The sequence below is a fragment of the Corticium candelabrum genome, chromosome 10 (genome assembly GCF_963422355.1).
Source record: "Corticium candelabrum chromosome 10, ooCorCand1.1, whole genome shotgun sequence".
In the NCBI taxonomy this organism is placed as follows: Eukaryota; Metazoa; Porifera; class Homoscleromorpha; order Homosclerophorida; family Plakinidae; genus Corticium; species Corticium candelabrum.
The window spans coordinates 1,359,201-1,379,667 of NC_085094.1; the positions used below are offsets into that span (position 1 = coordinate 1,359,201).

The window sequence follows — 20,467 nt, forward strand, 5'->3', positions numbered from 1 at the left end:
GAAGTGCAGTGATTTTCGGGTGGAGATAAGCTGCATGTGGCAGTGTCGGACACTGGTTGTTCCATGGTGTTGGGAGTGTTGTGAACAGTGCACGCCGGTATTGCACGGTGGCTGGACTTTATTCCAAGTCATCACAACTTGCAGCACACAGAAAACAGTTCTTCTTGGATCCAGTCTGATTCTACATAAAGTCTTGTCAGACAATCATGATGGTCTAAGCACCTCTAAGGCAGGGTTTGCCTCCGGTGCTGAGAAGAGACCTTACGAACTAGACTGATCTTGTTGAGCACGACATAATAATAATAATAATACCCTAGTTGTTAGAGTTCTGATTCTCTGACCCTGATGGACTTGGTTCAGTCCCGCGTGGCGACAGCAACATGATGAAAAGAGTCTGTTGGTTTTTTCTCACTTCTATCTGGTTATGTCTGTAAGTGTAGACTTGTTTTCGTCAATGGAGAAATTTTGCTGGCGGGAGCCTTTGGCAATAAGGATCAGTTTTCCCGGTAGTCATTGATATCTAATGGGCGTGCTCTTAAAGCTGGCGAAATCCTCATAGAGCACGCAATCAATGATCGATGAACCAGTTACTAGTGCCATATGAATTACAAGGAAACGTGTACCTATTTGGGACATACCTGCCAGGTTATTGGACGCCCTGTTGACGGTAAAGACCCCACTTACCCTACTGAAAAGATGATGACGACATAATGATAATAATAATAATAATAATAATAATAATATCACTGCCGTGGCTTATTGGTTAGCGACAATGGCTACCACTTCATTGTTTGGGAGTTCAAACCCCAGTGACGACAGTAAATTATGAAACTTTTCTGTCTCTCTCATGTTTCTCTAGCTTTATCCATGAAACTATGACTCGTTGCAGTCTTTGGGGAGTTTCTGTGGTCTGGCGAACGGTCCGTTGACGACGACGTTCAGTGCTTTCCTGGTGGCAATTGATATCCACTAGGCGTGCTGTACCGATGTTCGCGGTCACCGTAATGCCTGTAACCTTTATCGAATTGGCTAGTCATTGATCGCCGTGTGGACTACACAGAAACATGTACCCTGCTGGTCTCACCTGCGGGGTTGGTGGGCGCCCAGATGGGGTAAAGACCCCACTGACCCATCATGGAGGGGCATTGCGACACATCAAATAATAATAATAATAATGAGTTGGAAGACATCGATGGTGCTTTCTTGCGGGAATAGTACGATCAAGACAAGGATTATGCCGATCAGGAGGGGCATTTTACAAGATGACTCACTTTCTCCACTTCTCTTCTGTATGGCTCTCAATCCTCTGAGCAAGGAGCTGAACAGAAGCGGTTACGGCTACCGGATGACCACTGGGTATGGTGAAGCTGCCAAAAGTCAGCTTATCAGTCATCTACTTTACATGGCTGATCTGAAGCTGTATGGCAGAAACTCTGATGAGTTGGATGGGTTGTTGCACACGGTTCGTACATTCTCTGATGGCATCCAGATGAAGTTTGGTCTGGACAAATGTGCTGTTGCACACTTTGTCAACGGCAGGCTATCTGGGCATAACTCTGGAGTGACGGTAGGAGAAACGGACACCATCAACTGTCTGGAACCGGGTCAAGTCTACAAGTACTTGGGTGTAGATGAGAGTAATGGTATTCAGCACAGCATGATGCGGGAGAGACTCCGTCGTGAGTACTTCCGCAGAGTGAAGGTGGTTCTCCGGACTGAGTTGTATGGCCGGAACAAGATTCTAGCCATCAATGGGTTTGCATTACCGGTTCTCACTTGCGGTTTTGGCGTCATTCATTGGGGTGCACGGACCTGCAGCAGCTCGATCGACGGACCAGAAAGCCCTCTCTATGCACGGTGTCCACCATCCTGCTGCAGACGTTGACCGACTGTACGCTCCTTGCAGTGATGGGGGTAGGGGGTTACAACAGATTGAGTCGACATATCAATCTTGTATTGTGAGGCTGAACTGTTACCTTGCTGACAGTTCTGATCCTTTCATGCAGATGATAGGGGAGTGTGACTCTGGAAAATCTTCACACTCGATCAAGCGCATGGCTTGTCGGTTTACTGCACAGCTGCGGAGGAGTCTTGCTTCGGACGACAAGTCGCCGAACTTACACAGGAATGCATCCATCTCGGTTGAAGGTGGCTTCGAGCAAGCGCCTGAAAGAGATGCGAGACATTACCGTACGTGTTGCAGTTCTCTTCGTGCGCGGTTCTGGAGCGGGAAGCCTATGCACGGGCAGTATCGCCGTCTCACTGAGCAACCGCCTGTGGACATGAAAGAGACCTACGGATGGCTAAAGGCAGCGAATCTTCCTGCTGCAACTGAGGGACTGGTTGCTGCTGCTCAAGACAAATCTCTTCGGACTCGGTACTATGAGGTCAAGATTCTACATCGTGATGTCAGTCCTACTTGCCGCATGTGCAATGTAGGCCTGGAAACAGTCGACAACATTGTGGCAGGCTGTAGTGCTTTGGCACCGACGGACTACACTGATCGACACAATCAGGTAGCCTCCTTCATTCACTGGGATTTTTGTCGCCAGTTTGGGGGTTGCAGTGGAGAGCAGATGGTACCGGCATCATCCTGATAGGCTTGTGGAGACGGATGACATTACTATGATGTGAAATACCACCATCCCCACTGCCAGCAAGATCAAAGCCAATCGTCCTGACATCTGTCTCAGAAATAGGAAGAGAAACACTTGTCTTCTTATTGATATCAGCTGTTCTGCTGATGGCAACATTGGCAAGAAACATGCTGAGAAGTTGGCGAAGTACAGCGACTTGCGAGTGGAGATAATCCGCATGTGGCATTGTCGAACACTGGTGGTTGTGGTGGTCTTGGGAGCTTTGGACACAGTGCACGCAGATATTGCACTTTGGCTGGACATTATTCCAGGTCATCACAACTTGCAGCAGTTACAGAAAACAGTGCTTCTTGGATGTACTCGGATCCTTCGTAAAGTCATGTCTTCTTTCTAGACAGCCGTGATGGTCTCAGTACTTCTGGAGCAGGGTTTGCTTCTGGTGCTTGTAATAGACTTTACAAACCAGACTGATTTAGTTGAGCACGACAATAATAAATATAATAATAATAATCATAATAGTGGCTTAGTGTTTAGCGACAATGGCTACCACTCCATGGTTTGGGGGTTCAAACCCAAGTGACGACAGGAAATTATGAAACGTGGCAGTCTTTCTTTCTCACGTTTCTCTAGCTTTATCCATGAGACTATTACTCGTTTCAGTCGTTGGGGAGTTTCTGTTGACTGGCGAATGGTCCGTTGACGATGAATTTCAGTGCTTTGCTGGTGGTCATTGATATCCACTAGGCGTGCTGTCCCGATGTTCTCGGTCACCGTAATGCCTGCAATCTATATCGAATTTGCTAGTCAGTGATCGCGGGTGGACTACACAAAAACATGTATCCCGCTGGACTCGCCTGCCGGGTTGGTGGGCGGCCAGATTGGGCAAAGATCTCACTTGCCCATTAAGGACGGGCATGACGACACATAATAGTACGCCGTGGCTTAGTAGTTAGCGACAATGGCTCTCACTCCATGGTTTTGGGGGTCAAACCTCAGTGACGACAGTAAATTATAGACTTTGTCTGTCTTTCTTTTCACATGTTTTTCTTGCTTTGTCCTTAAGACTATGACTCGTTTCAGTCGTTGGGCTGTTTGTGTGGCGAACGGTCCGTTGATGATGACGTTCAACGCTTTCCTGGTGTTCATTGATATCCACTAGGCGTGCTCTATTGAGTTCGAGGTTATTGTAAATGCCTTCAATCTCTAACGATTTGGCTAGTCAGTGATTGCCATGTGGACTACACAGAAACATGTACCCTGCTGGGCTTACTTGCCAGGTTGGTGGGCGCCCAGATGGAAGTAAAAACCCACTTGCCCATCATGGAGGGGCATAGCGACGCAATAATATGATCTTCAACTACTCCGGCAGCAATTGAGCATTCCTCGTTTAGAGACCTGTTAGGTCACCATAAATCGGCTGAAAATGGAACTGCAGTCTAAGGTCGAACGGTCTAGGAAGCTGAAGAAGAATCGTAAGAGACTTCGCCCGAATTGTTTGTTTCAAGGGGATGCTGGAGGATTTTTTTACAGGGAATTTGGTAAGCGGACTATACAGATCACTTCCCCACTATCCGAGCCTGAGATTGAGCAGTATTGGGGTGATATTCTAGAAACTGAAGTGTGTCATAATGATTCTGTCTTCTGGCTGAAGCGTCAAACCGATTGTGAGACGTTCAGGACAACTGACCAGCAGTGGCGACCTATCTCAAACGATGAAGTCACATTGTGTCTCAAGAGGATAAGAAACTGGAAGTCTCCTGGACCAGATCAATGAGGTTTACGGTTTCCGGGCTAAGCGCATCAGGTGTATTCACGTCCTGTTTCAGGACCCAGACTCTGTGCCTGATTGGATATCTCAGGGAGCAACCACCCTGATAACTAAGAATGACAAGACTGACCAGGCCAAAATTACCGGCCCATTACTTGTCTATTTGTTTTTTACAATACCCTCACCTCAGTCTTCAGACAGAACATTGCAGGGAATTTGCTCAGGGAAACCTTATGACATCGCAGCAGAAAGGTTGTCAGCAGGGTTCCTTTGGTGCAAAGGATCAGCTTTTGATTAACAAACTGCTTACCAAGGACAGTATGAGCAGGCACAGGAGCTTGAGCAAAGCTTGGGTGGACTACCAGAAAGCCTATGACAGTGTGCCACACAGCTGGCTACTCAGATGTCTTCAGCTGCATAAGATTAGTCTTGTCAGGTGCAGGTTTCTGTCGCGTTTGATGAAGAGTTGGAAGACATCGATGGTACTTTCCTACGGGAACGGTGCCATCAAGACGAGGCTCACGCGGATCAAGCGAGGTATTCTTAAAGGTGATTTGCTATGTCCTCTCTTCTTCTGTAGGGCTCTTAATCCTCTCGGCGAGGAGTTAAGCTGGATTTACAATATGCGAACGCTTGAACATAGCGTCGCGTCGCGTGCGTCGCGTGCGTCGCGTCGTACTAAATTCAAATTGTAAATGACTCGACGCGACGCGACACGAGGCGGACGCGACGCACACGACGCGAGGCGTCCAAATAGATCCGAGTTCTATTTGAGCGTCGAACCGGAAGCTGAGCACGTCACGTCAGAAGTAGCACCTTGATTTCGACCAATCACAGCCAACTAAAAATGCACGTTTGGCTTCCATGAGTGCATGATGATTACTGATTTCGGTGCTGTACTCGACCTTGAGCGGTTTATAGATAGTGTAGGGAGCTTTTCTTGCTCGTGGATGATCAGCTGCAAGATGTGCAAAGACTAGGGTGTTAGCGAAAACGCACGGAAATGGATTTTGAGCAAGCAGGGGGTTCCGGCAGAGTTCTGCAAGAAAAAATCGAAGCGCGAGAGGTCAGTTGAAGAATTCATGCAGCGACGTCTACAGCAAGCTAAAATCATATTGTGAAAGGCACAAAACGCCATGCGCGACACGTGCCACTCCCACGCAAGACGACGCGACGCTCAAACGTTGCCATATTGTGAATCCAGCTTTACGCAAGACTGTTTACGGCTATTGGATGCGCACTGGGCGTGGTGAGACTGCCAAACGTCAGCTTTCAGTTATCTACTTTACATGGATGATCTGAAGCCGTATAGCAGAAATCCTGATCAGCTGAAAGGGTTGTTGCACGGTTCATACCTTCTCTGATGACATCTAAGATAAATTTTGGTCTGTGCAAGTGTGCTCTTGCAGACTTTGTCAACAGCAAGCTCTTTGGACACAATTCTGGCGTGACGGTAGGGAAAACGGACACCATCAACTGTCTGGAACCGCGTCAAGTCTACAAGTATTTAATGGGACGAGAGTAACGGTATCCATCACATCACTATGCAGGAGATGTTTCGTCGTGAGTACTTTCTTAGAGTGAAGATGGTTCTCCGGACTGAGTTGTAGGGTTCTGGCCATCAACGGATTTGCACTACCGGTTCTCATTTACAGTTTTGATGTCATTCATGGAGGACCACGGACTTGCAGCAGCTTGATCGACGGACCAAGAAAATTCTCTCTATGCACTGTGTCCACCATCCTGCAGCAGACGATGACCGGCCGTACGCTCCGTGCACCGAGGGCGGTCGAGGGTTACAACAGATCGAGTCGACATATCACTCTTATGTTGTGGGGCTGGACTGCTACTTTCGTGAAAGCTCTGATCTCTTTATGCAAATGGTACAGGAGTGTGATGCTATGAAGTCCTCTCATTCGAATTAAATGCGGCTGTGAGAACGTTGACATCGGCATCCTCGACATCGTACGTCTAGCGGTGTGCGCTTGTGTCACAACGGCGACTGAATGCGAACGCAATGAATGGATGCGAGCGCACTCGATGCTGTTTGCTGTTTTGACGTCTAAAGCGACCACAGACAGTCTAGAGTGAGCGATATCTGGTACTGTGCTTGAAGCTGACGTCATCGAAACAAGATGAGTCGTCTTTCTGTGTTTGGTTTATCATCTCACGTGTTTTGTGCATAGCTTTACATCGAGTACGTTCGCTTTCTGTCTCCGTTGTGACACAAGCGCAGAAACGCTATGTACGACGTCGAGCATGACAGATTGCCTAGGAGATATCGATGGAAGCCTGTAGCCTGTCGACATCAACGTTCCCACGGCTGCATTTAATTATAATTGTTGCTGAAGACATGCAGATTTCACAAACAAACAACGACTCCAGCTGTAGTCTTCGAGTTCTTCTCTACGAAACAAGAGAAGCTAAAGAGAGGATTGTACTGCGTGCATACCAGTCTGGTCTTTAGTAAAGCATTTAAGTAACCAAATCCTGTCTTTAGATAACCGATTTTTGGCTACGCGGCACACAGCGACATCAAAGGCTGTTTACCAGACCCCATTTCGCAAGGAAGGATGACGCGGCAGAAAGGAGTCAGGCTACACGAGACTAAATTAACTAAACAAAGAAATCACGCAGCGCGGCGATACCACGTGCAGTAACTTGCCCACCAATATGGCCACTAATATGGGCACTAATAAGAACGCCCACTACCACACCTCCGTACACAACTCTTCTATAGGCATATCTCCAGACTATTTCTCACCTGAAAGATGTAGGCGGAGATGGTTTGGTTACGCGAGACTAAAGTCGCAGAGGCTGCATGAAAGTGGGACCATACTGTCCTGTGGTTTCTTTGAGCAAGCAGTTCAGACAGATACCAAACACTTCCGTACGTGCAGCGGTTCTCTTCGTGTACAGTCTTGGAGCAGAAACCTATGCAAGGTCAGTATTGCCGTCTCACTGAGAACTACCTGTGGACATGAACGAGACCTACAGATGACTGAAATCATTAAATCTTCCTGCTGCAACCGAGGGACTGGTTGTTGTTGCTTAAGGCCAAGCTCTTCGGATTCGGTATTATGAGCGCAACATCCTGTATCTAGATGTCAGCCCCACTTGCAGCGTGTAGTGTAGGCTTGGAAACGGTTGACCACATTGTGGCAGGCTGAAGTGCCTTCCCACCGACGGACTACACTGATGAACGCAATGACATGGCATCCATTATCCATTGGAATATTTGTCGTAATTTTGGGGTTCCAGTGGAGAGCAGAAGGTACCGGCATCATCCAATAGGGTTGTGTAGACTGACGACATTGCTATGATGTGGGATACAACCATTCCTACTGCTAAGAAGATCGGTGCCAATCGTCCTGACATCTGTTTCAGAAAGAAGAAGACAAACGCTTGTTTTCTTGTTGATATAGCTTTCCTGCTTATGGTAACATTGCCAGGAAACAGGCTGAGAAGTTGACGAAGTACAGTGACTTGCGGATAGAGGTACGCCGCATGTGGCAATGTCGGAAATTGATTGTTCCAGTGGTGTTGGGAGCGTTGGGCCTAGTGCACGCAGCTATTGCACAGTGGTCGGACATTATTCCAGGTCGTCACAACTTGCAGCACACAGAAAGTAGTTCCTCTTGAATGCATTCGGATACAACGTAAAGTCATGTCTTCCTTTTAGACAACCATGATAGTCTAGCACCTCTGAGGCAGGGTTTGCATCCTGTGCTTACACGAGACCTTAAAACCAGACTAATCTTGTTGAGCGCGACAATATAGTAATATAATATACTTTTCTCGCTCCAGGACATATCTAGCGCAGTTATCTCGTATTGCAACAAAGAAAACAACAATAGCGTCGACACAAAACACACTAAGACCTACTGTCTGTTCCCCATACGTGTGAATTTTGAAATCATCAATATCTCCGCTGTTCTTTCGACTTACACGATAATCTCGGTATCTTTAGAAACCGCTAGGTCTGGCATTTCTTTTTATCAAATTATCTAACTAAGCCTTTTCTATAAACATAACGGAAAGATAATATTTTTGCATATCAAAGACAAACGGATGGAGCAATGGTGTCTATCCAATTCTCGTAAGACCAACGCATCAGCAACTGGAACCATTTAAGATAATTGGTGTAACATGGTCCAACTGGAGCAGCTCCTAGTGCTCTAATGAGCACATCAGGTGTGATCTCTACTCATTACTCACTTCCGAATTGACACTTACGGGGAATAGACAGTAGAGCAACAGAACAGTTACTTTAAGTGTATTTTTGAGGAAGTATAATGCCAAGCTAAAGCTAAACATTTCTCTCGCATTGAATGTCAAGGGCAAGTTAATAGATATTAGAATAAATATCAAAGGGTCGGCAGAGCTGCCAAAGATTTTAGAATTGCACAATCTTAATTTTCTCTATATACAAAAGCCTGTCTTTTTGATACAGAAAACTGTCTTTTGAGACAAAGAGACTAATCTACAAGGCTATAGTTCTTGATAATATTATTCTACGGCTCTGAGGCATTATGGACTACAAAGAACGCAACCGAAAATTTAAAGACTCTTTATAACAGATGCCGCAGGAATATCCTGGGGTGTCTAAACCATGCAGTGGTGCACCCACATTACTAAATTAAGGTCAACGTTTGGGAGGTCCGAGACCTTGCAATTTATCGCTTCATCTCAATGGCAAGAATGACAAACGAACGAATCCCAAGGGTTCTTTTGGCTAGTTGCCAAATAAACGTTCAGCCATGGCCTAAAACTGCGTTGGTAAGACCAAGCTAATGAAGTCTGACATGAAACCTTTTAATATTGATGAAAAGAACCGGTTTCAGATAGCCAAAAATTATGGAGCAATGCTGTACTACATTAAAACCATTTAACAATTTGATTCTAAACGCAGCCAGTCATCTGCGTAAAAATTACTAATTTACATCTGCAACGCTTGTATTAGATCATTTAGGCAATCTCAAGACATGGCACGTCACCAGCGTGTAACAGAGGAAAATGACTGATTCGTTTACTATTTTCAGGCCGTCCTTGCGTAGACTCGAGCCAGTCTCTCTCCCCTTTTTTTCATTCTCCGAATTGTCAAATCCTTGCTACAGACAGTTACCGAACGGCCTACTGGCGTCACTAGTGCTTCGATTGTTGAACATTGCGTGCCAACTGCCTTGGGCAGATTTCACACCCCTTGGTAATTGCCTTCATTACTAGGCATATTTGTTTGGACTTGGCACACAATTAATTCACAATCGCCTGAACAATGCATCAAGAGTGGAGAGAACTGCAGGGTGATCGACTGATCGGCAGTGCGTCGTCAGCATGTGTGGAATATTTTGACACTCCGTTTTTTAAAAACCTGTTATTTTGCAGTATACTAGACACTGTGCGGCGTAGCAACAGGATTTCACTGTGAAGGCTTACGCATACTGTAGAAGAATTCACTTGTCGAAAGGATAGACCACTTACTAACAATCACGATATTATAATACAAGGGACTACTACTAGAGGGCTCCTGGGAGCCGTTCATGTAACCTGTCTGCCAGAAGTATGACCTCTTCAAGATAAATTGCATCTGAAAAGACTGCCCGGTATTAATACAGTACCTCTTCTGCTTGGATTGAGAATCCGGGGAATGACGAAGGTGGGGAGAGACCGACTTGGCTCGAGTCTAGTCTTTCAATTGTGGCCATAGGCCGCAAACGGTGGGCATCATCAACGACGGCCGACTTCCAGGTGTGTGTGTATGTGTATGCCCGCTCGCGCGCTATAGCTCAGTTGGGTAGAAAGTCATCCTAGAGTGTGTGCATCCGGAATCCATCAATGTTGCAAGTTCAAGTCACTGTGATGGCGATCTATGGAATGATTCCTTGAGTAAAAAGTTCTACAAACAACTGCCTCTCTAAATCAAGAGTAATAATTGATATCTGGTTATTGACTGGGGTGGATACAAAGTCTACCAGCTACTGAGTTCTAGTGGGACTCCGGCTGTCCACACCACAGTTGGTGTCCCAGTCTGTGCTCTTGCGAGAACCTAGCTAGGCTCCAAGAGGTTGATTTAAATGGTACGGCCCGTAGGTCCTGTGTATGCTACAGTGCACAGGAGTTTATTCGGCATCCGGCTGGGGTGACTCTGTATAACGGAATCTTTTAGGTTTTTTGCCATTTGCCGCGCGCGCGCGCACGCGTGCGTGTGTGTGTGTTTGTGTGTTTGTGTGTGTGTTTGTGTGTGTGTGTGTGTTTGTGTGTTTGTGTGTGTGTTGTGTGTGTGTGTGTGTGTGTGTGTGTGTGTGTGTGTGTGTGTGTGTGTGTGTGTGTGTGTGTGTGTGTGTGTGTGTGTGTGTGTGTGTGTGTGTGTGTGTGTGTGTGTGTGTGTGTGTGTGTGTGTGTGTGTGTGTGTGTGTGTGTGTGTGTGTGTGTGTGTGTGTGTGTGTGTGTGTGTGTGTGTGTGTGTGTGTGTGTGTGTGTGTGTGTGTGCGCGCGCGTCTGCGGTGTTTTCTATTAGAAAGAAGGTCTAAGAAAGTTTGAACCAAAACCAATGCTCTGCTAATGCAATAACTGTGTCGAGCTAGTGACTAGATAGAAAGATTCAGTGGCGTCGCTACGGATGTGCCGGGGATTTTATGGCTCCCAATATTAGCAGTTTGCCCTTTTTAAACAATAGATAGAAAATGATTTCAAGTTCTCACCAGTCATTATCTTTATAGAATTGGTATCTTTCTTTTGTCTGCCACTTGTACTCATTGCGCAAGTGTAAAGTTTATTGTTGATTCCAGCAGCAATTGTAATGACGAATTTGTTATTTGTTTTTGTGTTATTGCGAAACTTGTAATCAAATTCTTCAAGAACAGATATATTGAGTAATCCGATTGCTTTACACGACAATTCTGTAAAGTTTCCGTAAGTAACGATACGTGTTCTAATAAGTTGAATGATGTGAGCAGATTCTGGACAAAACAAATTTGTGGTTGTAGTAAAAGTGTTTATTTGTGAATTACCTCTGACTGTTCTGTCGTCTTTACTCGGTTGCGAGAGATTGTTTTCTGTACATTCGTATGAACTCTTTTTGTATGAAGCAGAAATATTAAGAGTAATCTCGCTGCTTGAGCTGTTGCTAACCGCTTTCCCGAATATGAAACTATCTTTCAAGTCTTGTGGATAATTTTTGCCTTGTGGAACCGGCCATCCAATTGCTTTGCAAACCAAATCGACTGTTGTAAAATTATGTTGCTCTATTGCAACGAGAGGTCCTAGTATTGCAACAGCCCGTAGTACTAAATTTATCGGAATAATTTCATGTAAAATGGCGTGTTTCTTACCGTTCACTGTCAAAGTTCGAGACTTAACGATATCGTGCTGTTGACTTCTAGCTACGCATCTATAAGCTCCAACTTCTTCTGCATTAATCGTAGAAACAAAACGCCCATCTGTATTTGTTGCATTATGCCATTCTTTTCTAGTAATATTCTTGACTTCATCTTCCCATTTGACTTCAACTGCATGTCCAACTATAAAACATCTTAACATTACATTTCCATCTTTCTTTATCCAATCTGTTTCAACAGTGATAGGAGGAACTGAAGAGAGAATGCAAATTATTTATAAATCTTTTATTAACTGTCACATTTTTCATCTGACCATCCATCATTGTTTCGTCGGCTGTTACTCCGGTCTCGCTGAAAACCTTGCAATGATATTTACCGGACATATTAACATTTTGATCGATCAAAAGTGATGCCGTAAATTCGAAGCTGTTAGTCTTGTTTGTTGATATGGAAAGTGAAGTTTTGTTTGGAAAAATCAGAGTGATGTTTACAACGGAATATCCTGGCGCCGTACATGTCACCATAAGTGTGGTGTTCGATCTCTTGTTCGGCACCGCGACAACTGGCATTACTTTACAAAAACAAAATTAAACAAAATTTTAACATTTAGTTCAATGCAATTAATAGAATTAATTAACACTAACCGTGAAAATTGACTGTTCTGTTAATGCTGAATATGTCGTTGATAACTATACAGGCGTACTGGTTTCCGCCGCCTTTTCCAGACAATGGCAAGCGAAAACCGTTTGTTGAATTTGCTTGTGCAGACTGTCCGTTGCTACTCAGATTCTTCTGCTTCTTAAACCAAGATATAGTTGTATCGGTTGATTTTAGATTGCTACAGTCTAAAATTGTTTGCTCATCAAAGTTCCTTTCTGTCTCTGGTTTGGTAGCAGACGTAACATTGTTGCTGGTAGATGCAATTGTCTTCGTAGTCGGCTTTGCTGTTTTCGTTGTGCTGGGCTTCGTTGTAACTGGTTTGGTAGCAGACGTAACATTGTTGCTGGTAGATGCAATTGTCTTCGTAGTCGGCTTTGCTGTTTTCGTTGTGCTGGGCTTCGTTGTAACTGGTTTGGTAGCAGACGTAACATTGTTGCTGGTAGATGAAATTGTCTTCGTAGTCGGCTTTGCTGTTTTTGTTGTGCTGGGCTTCGTTGCACCTGCGGCAGAATTTGTTACAGTACAACGCAGACTAGTATGAGACATACGCCGAAAGCGCACTTTGGCGCTCAGGACCAGGTTGCTCAAAAGTCAGTCAAGTAATAACAGTTGCTTCTTTTTATGTGTTGAGGTCTGCATGGCTTACTGGAAGTATTGGCTAACACCGTTCAACCACACCTTACCAACAACGCAGCAAATGATCAGAATGAAACGGTTACTGAATAGCGAAGATGAACGAATGCGTGTTCATACAATCAAGTCTGAATTGGTGTCATGACTGTTATCATAATTAATTGGGACAGATTAAAACTTGACAGTTGATTGACACGAGGAGCACATGATATGTAATCGTTTGCTAAGTGCACATGATGTGATCATGTGATTACTGCATAGCTGTCATTAGTTTTGTAGAGTCAGTGTGAGTTGTGCTCGTGTTTGGGCTTGCTATTTCTTTAGTAGAATAAATAGATCATTGTTGAATACGATCACGATTACAATTAGGATAGCGACCACTTTTAAGAATAGAGAATAGGATTCCAGTCACAACAAATTGCCGCTGCCAACAGAGAATTAACCGAGATTTGAGTAAACTATTCAAATTATACGTTTATGAATATGTCCTGACCAATTCGTCGAAGAATTGGACCTACTCGAACACGCCTTGAAAGTATTAATTTGCAACAAGGGGAAGGAATATTGGGAAGGATACTGGATGGAACGACAACGAATAGTAATAGATGTATTCTTAGCAATTGGATCAGGCGAAGTTGCGTCGCGTAGAAGCATGCAATCGTGACTGGATGAACATCTTACGAGACTTGTCAGGATAAGCCATGCAAGGAAGCAGTAGAAAAGCTATATGAGGATTTTGCGGAAGGAGAATATGGCTTCTGACCATCATTTTGAATTGCCATGACCTCGATGCGCAACTAGAAGCAAACCTCAAGTCAATCATTTGAATTATTGAACGGCAACAACAGCAAGAACGTGAAAGAATGGCTATACCAAGAATGAAACCTTTCAAACGACTGTTGAAGCCGCAGCAAAGAATGCAGCAAGGGCAGCTGTTGTAACCTTTAAGGTTAAGACTGATTCAGACAAGGCAAAGAATCTGTTGCATTACCAAATATTCAACTCCCTACCTATGACAGAAATACTCTGCATTGGCAAGAATTTTGGGATATGTTTGTATCATGAGTGCATGAGCAGGACCTACCATCGATATCAAAATTCAATTATTTGAAAGTGATGCTCAAGGGTGAAGCAGCTACCGCTATTACAGAAATCATTTCCTAACGAGACATATGAGCTTGCATTGAGAATTCGAGAGAAGTTTGGACGACAGGATCGTATTATTGATTCATTGTATGTTTCACTGCAAAGAATTTCAGTTGCTTCAAGCAAATTATTGGAAACACGACCCACATTTGAATCTATCGAAACAATATTACGGCAACTGGAAGCACAAGGAAAGATATAACAATCAATAAATATTGGTACAGCAAATTATTCTTAAGTTTCACGTTGACTTTACTACAAAACTGGAGGAAAGGAAGGCACCGACAGATGCTTGGACAGTCGAGTCTCTTCGGAAGTCAATACGGAATTATGTCATGGTACGCGAGAATGCTCAACAACATTTGAATAATTCTACCGAACGTCCTTCAGCAAAGATACCAGGCAGTGGTAAGCAAAGTTGGAAACAACCATGCGATCTTCTTTGGAAGCTTTAGCGATTTGGCAGCAAATAGAGAACAGCCATCTCTCTCGACTGCAGGCAATATGATCAAGAAAGGAATCTCTTTCCATGCTTTTGTGGTAGAAGTCATGAAAACGAGAACTGTGAAGTTTACAATACCAACTTCAACAGTAAACAGCGATCGAGGAGTTTATGAAGGTGGGTCATATGCCTTCGTCAGGGTCACACTTTCAGAGACTGCTCCAACACGTAGACCAAATAATGTCGCCATTGCTACACGATAGGACATCACAATCGAGCAATATGTCCACAACGTAAACTAAAGAAAAAAAGCCAAATTGCAAGCTGTCAGCATTGTGTCAGAGCAGCAACAACTTCATGAGTCGAATGTTTTCACACAGGCATTAGCTACAGGACAGAGTGTATTGTTGCAAACTGCAAATGCAGTCATTCACAACGCACGTGGATCAACAAGTAAACGAGCCAGAATCTTACTGGATAGTGCAAGCCAACGCACATTCATAACAGAGAAATTGGCGAAGACACCGGGATTAAAAACAAAGAAGCTAAACCTTGGTAGTTTCTACTTTAGGTGCCAGGCAGACCTTAGGAATTTAACACATAAGTTGTTCAATTTGTCATAGCTATGCAAGGCGGATCCAGATAGCCAATGGAAGCTAATGTACTGAACCAGATAGCGAAACCCATCTCAAGAACACCGTTGCAAAACTCTGATTTGGAATACTTAAGCTGGATTTACAATATGCAAACGCTTGAGCGTCGCGGCACGTCGCGTGAGTCGAGTCGCGTGCTTCGAGTCGCGTGCTTCGAGTCGCGTGCGTCGCGTCGCGTCGCGTCACATCGAGTAGTACAGACTCAAATTGTAAATAGTCTACGCGACGCGACGTTTGACGGATGCGACGCTGTCGAAATAGAACCAAGTTCTATTTGAGCGTCGAACCGGAAGCTGTTCACGTCGCGTCGGAAGTAGCACCTTGATTTCGACCAATCACAGCCAACTATAAATGCACGTGTGGCTTCCGTGAGCAATGATTATTGATTTCGGCGCTGTACTCGACGTTGAGCGGTCTATAGATTGTGTATGGCGCTGTCCTTGCTTGTGGATGATCAACTGCAAGATGTACAAAGACCTGCGTGCAAGAGAGAACGCGTAGAAATTTATTTTGAGCAAGTTGGGGGTTCCGGGAGACTTGTGCTAGTAGAAAATCGAAGCGCGAGTGGTCAGTTCAATAATTCAGGCAGCGACGTCTACGGCGCGCTGAAATCGTATTGTAAATGGTACGACGCGTGTGACGCGACACCTGCCACTCCCACGCAAGACAACGTGACACGACGCACGCGACGCGACCCTCAAGCGTTCCCATATTGTAAATCCAGCTTTACGTTCCTTTCTCACGGAACCTTGCAGATTCTATCCCACAAGAAGTAGAGAATGCGGAGATTGACATACTTATTGGAGTGGACTATTTTTGGACGCTAATTGCTTGTAAGCAAATAGAGCTTCCTTCTGGGATGCTACTCTTGAAATCAAAATTTTGTTATATATTGACTAGCAAGTACCCAGATGCCAATACGGACAAGGACAGAGGCACTCATTCATTGCTGATGATGACACAAACAAACCATGCATTGACGGAAATGAGCTTCCTGTCTAATACTCCGTTTACACGAGCATGCATAGCTAGCCGAGCCGAGCCGTGCCAGCCCAGTATTCCAGCCCGCGTTTACACGACACTACGTGTCATTAACGTGCGTTAGTTACTTGAGATTGGCATAGCTCGCATTAGCTCACTTCTGCGATGGACAGAAGCCGAGCTACTCGCGTTTGCTCTCTACGGCTTTAGAACAGTCATATGGAGAACAAATACGAGTCGCCGTACTATAGACGAGACATAGGTTATCACCAGTTGCACCAAATCAGCGCGGGATCGTTTTCCAGCACGCTAGAGATACGCGTTAACACGATATACTGGATCCGAGCCAGCCCGCGCTGGTGCGGCTAGAAATACCGAGCCAAGCTTGCACGGCTCGGCCCGCGTTTACACGAACTGTACAAACCGAGCCAGCACAGGCTGCAAGTGCTCGCGTGAACGGAGTATAAGTCTGATGATCAACTTATGTTGACCTTGACGATTACTGGAGCTTAGAAAATGTAGGTATTATGGATTCATCGTATACAAACGAAGATGACACAGCCTTACACAAGTTTAAATGAAACTATTTGATATGTCGATGAGCACTACCAAGTTACATTTCCATAAGGCAAGTCCAATACATCTACCAGACAATTGACTTGCGGACGATTGCAGTCATTGATTTGAAGATTGCACAATGACGAGGATCTCTTGCAACGTCATAACGACTGAACTCAATGGTAGTTGAACCTTGGAATTATTGAAAGAGGAATCTCAATACGAAAGTTGAATCTCGAGTGCACTATCTACCACATCATGCGGTTATTTCACCGACAAAGGCAACAACTAAAGTGAGGATTGTCTACTATGCATCAACCAATGCTATAAAGGGTGTAACTTGTTTGAAAAACTGTATACAGAAGACCGGTTATGCTACCAAATCTTTGTGGTATACTCATTACATTTGCAACAAACTTATAGAAATTTTGGCAGACATCGAGAAAGCTTTTCTGCAAATTGAGATTCAACCACAAGACAGAGATGCGACTACGTTACTTTGGATTCAAGACATTTCGAACCCGATTGCTACTGAAGAGAACCTAGAAACATACATATTTGTCGAATTCCATTTGGATTCATCAGCAGTCCCTTTCTTCTTGAGGCCACGCTGAAGTATCATCTTCTCTTGGATGGATCAGAATTGTCACATGACATATCCTCTAACATTTAGGTAGGCAACGTATGCATAGGAGCCGACACGTACGAAAAAGCTTGTCAGAAATTTGGAGATGCCAAGGAATATTCAGAAGAGCATCAATAAACTTAAGAGAATGGTTATCTAGTTCTCAAGCATTTATGCAAATTCTGCGAATGAAAGGAATGGTAGTAAAGATTTTGGGATTATTGTGATTACAGATAATTTAATTGAATATCCAATGGCTCAGCTACAGCTTATGCAGGATATCTCAACCAAGAGAGAAATTCTGCTGGCTATATCGAAAATATACGAGCCATTGAGAGACCTATCTCTCCTATACTCTTTCATGGAAAGATGTTTTACAACAGCTATAGAAGTTGAAAACTAGTTGGAATGAGTTACTACAATCACAGCAGCTACATGAGTGGATAAAATTGCAACAGTGTTGAATTCAATTGCAGATATTGGAATACCACGATTCATTGGAGATGTATCAGAGAATTCAGTTTGCCCATTGATAACATTCTTTGATGCCTCCATAAAATGTTATGATGCTGCAGTATATCTATACGTATCAAAAACAGTGAAAATATCAATTTCACTCTTCTGTTTGCCAGTCAAGGCTTCAAATCTATACAATGAAACATTGAAACAAGCTGTGAAAAGTATCACCGCACTATCTCGGGTAGAGCTACTTGCGCTAGTCATTGGAATGAGAGCTAAACTTTTGTGACTCAGCAATGGAGATTTCCAATTGACGAACATGTGATATTCAACGATTCGCAACGTGTTCTTCATTGAATGAAAACTAGTAAACCGTTATCAACGTTCGTGGAGAGCACAATCAAGAAACTTTGAAAACAGGAAAATGTGACATTTTAATACATTCCTTGAGACCAAATCCAGCTGACCACATAACAAGGGCCCCACAATGCCTCATCTCAATGCCTGCAATTTTTGATGGAATGGTCCTATGTGGTTAAAGTATGTGGTTAAAAATTAGAAGAACGCTGGCCTGTAACTAACAGTAAGACAATTTCGCAAGAGATGCTGAAAGAATTTGAATGGGAGACAAAAAGGATCAAAGATGACAACGTACTGATGAAAATATATATTCAACATTGCAGAAACTTTCAAATGTAACAGCTTGTGTTGCCAGGTTTGTATACAATATTTTATGAAAATGAGTAAAGGAAGATTATCGAACATCATTCACACGACGACATCTATTGACAGGACAACTATTGCAGACAGCAAAATTTTAGAGTTGGACCACTGAATGCCAAAGAAATCAGAATGTCACGAAAATTGTAGCAACACATAGTACAGCACAACTGTTTTCAGGAAGTCATCTCACAAATAAAGAAAGGCAAGAAACATTGCTTACAACTTTAGTTAGACCTTCAACTTGATCAATTTGATTTTTGAAAAGTCACGGGCGTCTGCAAAGGGCCGACTAGAATATGATTTCAAAGTTTTCTATTTTACACCCAAGAAGACAACACTTTACAGAACTTGTTATTCGAGACGCACATAAGAAATTATTTCATGCAGGAGTGTTTCATGCACTCTCTCGGATCAAACAAACATGCTGGATTCACAAGGCAGAGCTGAAGTCCGACGAGTAATCACTCATTGTACTGTTGTAGACGACATGAAGGGGCTCCATTTTCTCTACAAGACATGCTATCTTTACGTAAGGAGAGAGTATCAAGATCTACACCATTCAAGACTACTGGTCTTGATTATCTAAGGCCGCTAGTCATAACAGAAGGTCAACAAACAACAAAGTTATGGGTTATTTCGTTTACATACTTGTTGACAAGAGCCATACAGTTGGAGTGGATTATTGATTTATCAGCAAGAAAATTCTTGAACGGTTTAAGAAGATTTATTGCCAGACGTGTAAGACCTAATCAAATAATCTCTGACAATGCCCCTCCATTTCGATTGACTCACAAACTTCTGACCAGACCCGAGAAGGTGCCAGCAAGTAATGAAGTCATGAGTTATCTTGCTCCGGAAGGAATAACATGAAAGTTTATAGTGGAGATAGCTGCATGGCTTGGGGAGTTTATAAACGTTTTGTTGAAATATTCAAACGTTATTTCAGAAAGGCGGTTGGTAAAGGAATACCTACTTGGAATCAAATACTCACTCTTCTCTTGAAAATGGAAGCAGTGATCAACACACGACCACTAACGTCTGGATACGAAGATGTTGGATCAAACTTTGCTCTAACTCTAGCACACTTCCTGAATGGGAGCCAGAACTTACTAGACTCTGATTCTTCAGTTGAAGATTACAAGGAAATCTATGACTCAGCAAACAAATTATTGACATATCGGAAACAAGGTAAAAGGATTTTAGAAGTATTCTGGAAAACATGGTATGATGAATATTTACTAAGCCTTAGAGAACGATTTGTGAAGGGCCATAAAGGTCCTAGGTTACAGACAACAACAGAGACAAAAATTGGAGAGGTTGTTGTCATTAGTGACCAATGTCAATTGCCAACAAGCGACTACTTTTGGGTTAATCAAATCATCATAACGTTTAGGGAAAAGGGGATGTACTTACATTGATTAAAGCGAAATGACTGAATGCTGGTGCCGCTCACGCAAATATTCTACTGACTAGTATATCAGAAGTAGTTGTTGTAAGGTAGTGTTAAAGTTCGGGGTGCCAGTTATACGCCTATATATGTCTTTTGTCTATTGCGTGTCTGCCGCCGTGCGTGTGTACCGAGTCTAGCCTTCCTTCAAACGACCCGTAACAGAGTGGCTCAGGCGAAAAAGGAAGAGAAGCATAGAAATAACGGGAAACGCTGGTATTCAGTGAAAGAAGAGACGTGATGGAAATATAATGGATGGAGCGTTTGGTGGAACTCGGTGAAAGAATGAGGCTGCAAGTTAAGGAGTTACAAATCTTTGTGGTTGAGCAGCAGTCGATTGAACGAGAGGACAGACACAAAGAAAGGGAATTGAGAGTTTTGGAGTTGGAAACGAAAAAGCAACACACAGGCGCAAGTTAAAAATGAAAAAGATAGAGT

At 43.7% G+C, this 20,467-nt stretch overlaps 1 protein-coding gene across 1 annotated transcript in view; it reads right to left on the reverse strand.

Moving 5' to 3' along the window:
* Positions 1–10,998: 10,998 nt before the first annotated feature.
* The window catches only part of LOC134186017 (uncharacterized), a 10,132-nt gene continuing 663 nt past the window's right edge, over positions 10,999–20,467 (reverse strand). Inside the window, exons 3-8 of the mRNA XM_062653923.1 lie at positions 14,791–14,881; positions 12,347–12,862; positions 12,016–12,273; positions 11,697–11,954; positions 11,376–11,627; positions 10,999–11,324 (exon numbers count right to left, since the gene is read on the reverse strand). Of these exons, the coding sequence (XP_062509907.1) occupies positions 11,014–11,324; positions 11,376–11,627; positions 11,697–11,954; positions 12,016–12,273; positions 12,347–12,862; positions 14,791–14,881 (1,686 nt within the window). The 3' untranslated portion in view covers positions 10,999–11,013. The remainder of the gene's footprint in view (positions 11,325–11,375; positions 11,628–11,696; positions 11,955–12,015; positions 12,274–12,346; positions 12,863–14,790; positions 14,882–20,467) is intronic.